Source organism: Pipistrellus hanaki (genome assembly GCF_964339955.1).
Source record: "Pipistrellus hanaki genome assembly, contig: scaffold_114, whole genome shotgun sequence".
NCBI lineage: Eukaryota > Metazoa > Chordata > Mammalia > Chiroptera > Vespertilionidae > Pipistrellus > Pipistrellus hanaki.
The window spans coordinates 5,001-10,000 of NW_028182223.1; the positions used below are offsets into that span (position 1 = coordinate 5,001).

The 5,000-nt window shown below is 45.9% G+C and overlaps 1 protein-coding gene across 9 annotated transcripts in view; it reads right to left on the minus strand.

Annotated features, from left to right (window-relative positions):
* Positions 1–5,000, minus strand: part of XG (Xg glycoprotein (Xg blood group)) — a 31,538-nt gene that overhangs the window by 3,101 nt on the left and 23,437 nt on the right. For 5 of the 9 annotated variants that reach the window (XM_084907484.1, XM_084907480.1, XM_084907478.1 and 2 more), the window contains 2 exons: positions 4,192–4,233; positions 2,335–2,370 (listed from right to left, as the gene is read on the minus strand). The exons of 1 other annotated variant lie outside the window; for it this stretch is intronic. In XM_084907484.1, coding sequence (XP_084763610.1) covers positions 2,335–2,370; positions 4,192–4,233 — 78 coding nt within the window. The remainder of the gene's footprint in view (positions 1–2,334; positions 2,371–4,191; positions 4,234–5,000) is intronic. 3 more of the 9 variants (XM_084907483.1, XM_084907482.1, XM_084907477.1) reach the window with 1 other exon arrangement.

Here is a 5,000-nt window from a genome sequence, read left to right on the forward strand (position 1 = left end):
AGGAAGGGAGAGGGACAGAGAGTCAGAAACATCGATGATGTGAGAGAATCATCCATCCGCCGCCTCCTGCACGCCACCCACTGGGGATGTGCCCTCAGCCACCACCGAGGTCCATGCCCTTGACCCGATGGAATCGAACCCGGGACCTTTCAGTCCACAGGCGGATGCTCTACCCACTGAGCCACACCGGTTTCGGAAAAAAAAAAAAAAAAAAGTAAATACACGCTTTGACCACTAGAGGTCAATAGAGAGACAGGGACCGGATCAATGGCATTTTTAAATATATATATATTTTATTGATTTTTTTCACAGAGAGGAAGGGAGAGGGAGAGAGAGAGAGTCAGAAACATCGATGAGGAGAGAGAAACACCCATCAGCTGCCTCATTCCGTGTGTGTGTGTGTGTGTGTGTGTGTGTCTGTGTGTGTGTGTGTGTCTGTGTGTGTGTGTGAGAGCATCTGTGTGGGTCTGTGTATGTCTGTGTGAGCATCTGTGTGTGTATGTCTGTGTGTGTCTGTGTGTGTCTGTGTGTGTCTATGTGTCTCTGTGTGTGTGTCTGTGTGTGAGTGTGTGTCTGTGTGTGTGTGTCTGCGTGTGTCTGTGTGTGTCGGTGTGTGTGTCTGTCTGTGTCTGTGTGTGTCTATGTGTCTGTGTGTGTGTGTCTGTGTGTGAGTGTGTGTCTGTGTGTGTGTGTCTGCGTGTGTCTGTGTGTGTCGGTGTGTGTGTCTGTCTGTGTCTGTGTGTGTCTGTGTGTGTGTCTGTGTGAGTGTGTGTCTGTGTGAGTGTCTGTGTGTGTGTCTGTGTGTGTGTCTGTGTGTGTGTCTGTGTGTGTCTGTGTGTGTGTGTCTGTGTCTCTGTGTGTGTCTGAGTGTGTGTGTATGTGAGAGAGAGAGAGAGAGAGAGAGAGAGAGAGAGAGAGAGAGAGAGAGAGAGAGAGGGAGAGATTTAGGAGATGTCTCATTTTTTAAAAATATATTTTATTGAATTTTTTTACAGAGAGGAAGGGAGAGGGAGAGAGAGAGTCAGAAACATCAATGATGAGAGAGAAACATCCATCCGCCGCCTCCTGCACGCCCCCCACTGGGGATGTGCCCTCAGCCACCACCAAGGCCCATGCCCTTGACCGGGAATCGAACCCGGGACCTTTCAGTCCACAGGCGGATGCTCTACCCACTGAGCCACACCGGTTTCGGAAAAAAAAAAAAAAAGTAAATACACGCTTTGACCACTAGATGGCAGTAGAGAGACAGGAACCGGATCAATGGCATTTTTTAAAAATATATATATTTTATCGATTTTTTTACAGAGAGGAAGGGAGAGGGAGAGAGAGAGAGCCAGAAACATCGATGAGGAGAGAGAAACATCCATAAGCTGCCTCATTCCGTGTGCGTGTGTGTGTGTGTGTGTGTGTGTGTCTGCGTGTGTCTGTGTCTGTGTGTGTCTGTGTGTGTGTGTCTCTGTGTGTGTGTGTGTGTGTGTGAGTGTGTGTCTCTGTGTGTGTCTGTCTCTGTGTGTGTGTCTGTGTGTGAGTGTGTGTCTGTGTGTGTGTCTGTGTCTGTGTGTGTCTGTGTGTGTGTTTGTGTGTGTCTGTGTGTGTCTGTATGTGTCTGTGTGTGTCTGTGTGTGTCTCTGTGTGTGTCCGTGTGTGTGTCTGTGTGTGTGTGTCTGTGTGTGTCTGTGTGTGTCTGTGTGTGTGTGTCTGCGTGTGTCTGTGTGTGTCGGTGTGTGTGTCTGTGTGTGTCTGTGTGTGTCTGTCTCTGTGTGTGTGTGGGTGTGTGTCTGTGTGTGTGAGTGTGTTTGAGTGTGTGTGTGAGAGAGAGAGAGAGAGAGAGATTTCGGAGATGTCTTTTTAAAAAATATATTTTACTGATTTTTTGCAGAGAGGAAGGCAGAGGGACAGAGAGTCAGAAACATCCATGAAGAGAATCATCGACCAGCCGCCTCCTGCACGCCCCCCACTGGGGATGTGCCCTCAGCCACCGAGGCCCATGCCCTTGACCGGGAATCGAACCCGGGACCCTTCCGTCCGCAGGCCGGTGCTCTACCCACTAGGTACACAGATAATAATTTAATGAAATTAATTAATAATTAATGGTTAATGCAAAATAAAATAAATAAAATAAAATGAAATGAAAAATAAATTAAAAATTAAAAATTAAAAATTAAAAAAAAGAAATAAAAAAAATATAAAAATAGGCCATGGTAAAATAGGCACGCAGATCATCATTTAACAAATAAAAGAAAAATAAATAAATAAATAAAATAAATAAAAAATGAAATAAAAGATAATAATTTAAAAACAAACACACGAGCAGACGGGCTCTGGTGCCATTACCGTGGGGATTCCCGTACGTGTTGTAGCCGCCGCCACCTGCAAGGGGGGAACATCACAGCGTCACGGGGGCGTGGCTGGGGCTGGGGGGCAGGCTCCTCGCTGCCCCCTGGCGGCCAGTTCCCCTGAGACGCTGGGGACCCTGCCAGACAGAGCTCTGCGCTCTCGGACCCTTAGCCGCCCGTGAGGGAGGCGGACGGACGGACAGACAGACAGGACGACGGACGCAGGACAGGCTGTGTGGCCCACATCTCGGCGTGGGGCCAGGAAGGGACCCGGGACACGGCATGCACACGCGCGAGCAGACATGATCAGCACGCGCAAACACGCCTACGCATGCGTGCACACGCGTGTAGCATGGATGCGGGCACGTGTGTGCGTGTGCAAACACACAGAGGCGCGAGCTTGCAAGCCTTTGAAGCATGGAGCGCATGGGAGCACGCATGCACCAGTGTGTGTGTGTGTGTGTGTGTGTGAGCTTACACATGGCACATGTGTGTGCATGCATGTACACGCACGTTGCAAATCCAGGCTCACCTGCGCGCGTGTGAGGTGGCAAAAGCCACGTGGAGGCACCCGCAGGCACACGCTCGCGTTGGCACAAAACATGCATGCATGCGTGTGTGCGTGCGGAGTCTGCGTGTCTGCTCACGTGTGCATTGCACACACATGCACGTGTGTGCAAATAAACACACGTGCGTGCACCCAATCCAAAGGCAGACACGCCGACACCGGTGTGGCTCAGTGGACAGAGCGTCGGCCTGCAGACGGAAGGGTCCCGGGTTCGATTCCACCCGGTCAAGGGCATGGGCCTCGGTGGTGGCTGAGGGCACATCCCCAGTGGGGGGCGTGCAGGAGGCGGCTGGTCGATGTCTCTCTCTCATCATCGATGTTTCTGACTCTCTCTCTCTCTCCCTTCCTCTCTGTGAAAAAAAATCAATAACATATATATGTATTTTTTTTAAAAAAAAGGAGGCATCCATGTGTATGCACACACAGCCACCAGCACACGCATGAACACACGTGCACATGTGTGTCCGCATCCGCATCGCACGCAAAGGACACGCAAACGCAGGCAACTTACATGCAATCACAGCGCGAAGCAGGCCGAACCCAGCCAGTGTGGCTCAGCGGATAGAGCATCAGCCTGCAGACGGAAGGGTCCCGGGTTCGATTCCCAGGTCAAGGGCACAGGCCCTGGTTGCAGGCTCCATCCCCAACCAGCAGGGGGCGTGCAGGAGGCGGCCGGTCCCTGATTCTCTCTCCTCATGGATGTTTCTCTCTCTCTCTCTCTCTCTCTCTCTCTCTCTCTCTCTCTCTCTCTCTCTCTCTCTCTCTCTCTCTCTCTCTCTCTCTCTCTCTCTCTCCTTCTCTCTTTCCCTTAAACTGGGAAATCCATGCACACATATATTTTAAAAAAATATATTTTTTTTTTATTGATTTTTTTTTTCACAGAGAGGAAGGGAGAGGCACAGAGAGTCAGAAACATCGAAGATGAGAGAGAAACATCGACCAGCTGCCTCCTGCACGCCCCCCACTGGGGATGTGCCCTCAGCCACCGAGGTCCATGCCCTTGACCGGGGGGAATCGAACCCGGGACCCTTCCGTCCAGCAGGCCGACGCTCTGCCCGCTGAGCCACACCGGTTTGCACCAAATATTTTTTTTCTTTTTTTACAAAAAACAACAAGCACCTCACGGCGTGCAAAATTCAGGGAGTCCGTTTGCATGCAAGAGGCTCAGACCAGGCAACCCCCTGACCCCCCCCAGCCCAGCACCCAGGCAGGAAGTTAGTTGTGCAAGCTTTTTTTTTTTTTGGTAAAAATTATGCCTTTTTTAAATTTTATTTTATTTTTTTTTACCATAATTATATCCATTCGAGCCGGGTCTATTGCGCCCTCCGCCTGCAGGACAGAGAAAGCCCTGAATTCCCAGGCGCAGACCCAGGAGGAGGAGGAGGAGGAGGAGGTGGGACATCCCGAGAGAGAGGGTCCCCCAGAATAAAAGAGGTTTTCAAAGCTCAACCAGGATCCCATGGGCCGGGGCAGGTGAATGGCGGGGGGAAAGAGATGTGGGGGCTGATCTAAGCAATTTAAACAATGAAATGAAATGAAATGAAAGGAAATAAAATAAAATACAATGTAATGTAATATAAAATATAATATATAAAATAAAATAGAAAATAATAAAATAAAAAATAAAAGAAAATACAATTTAATGTAATATAAAATATAAAAATAAAATAAAATAGAAAATAATAAAATAAAAAATAAAATGAAATAATTCAATGTAATATAAAATATAATATATAAAATAAAATAGAAAATAATAAAATAAAAAATAAAATGAAATAATTCAATGTAATATAAAATATAATATATAAAATAAAAGTAGAAATGTATAAAATGAAATAGACAATAATAAAAGAAAAAAGAAAAGAAAAGAAAATACAATTTAATGTAATATAAAATATAATATATAAAATAAAATAAAAATGTATAAAATAAAATAGAAATAATAAAATAAAATAAATATAAAATAAAATGATATAAATAAAATAAAATATAAAATGAAATGAATGAAATGAAATGTAACACGAAATAAAATAAATATAAAATAATAAAATATAAAATAATATAAATATAATATGAAATGAAATGCAATGAATAAA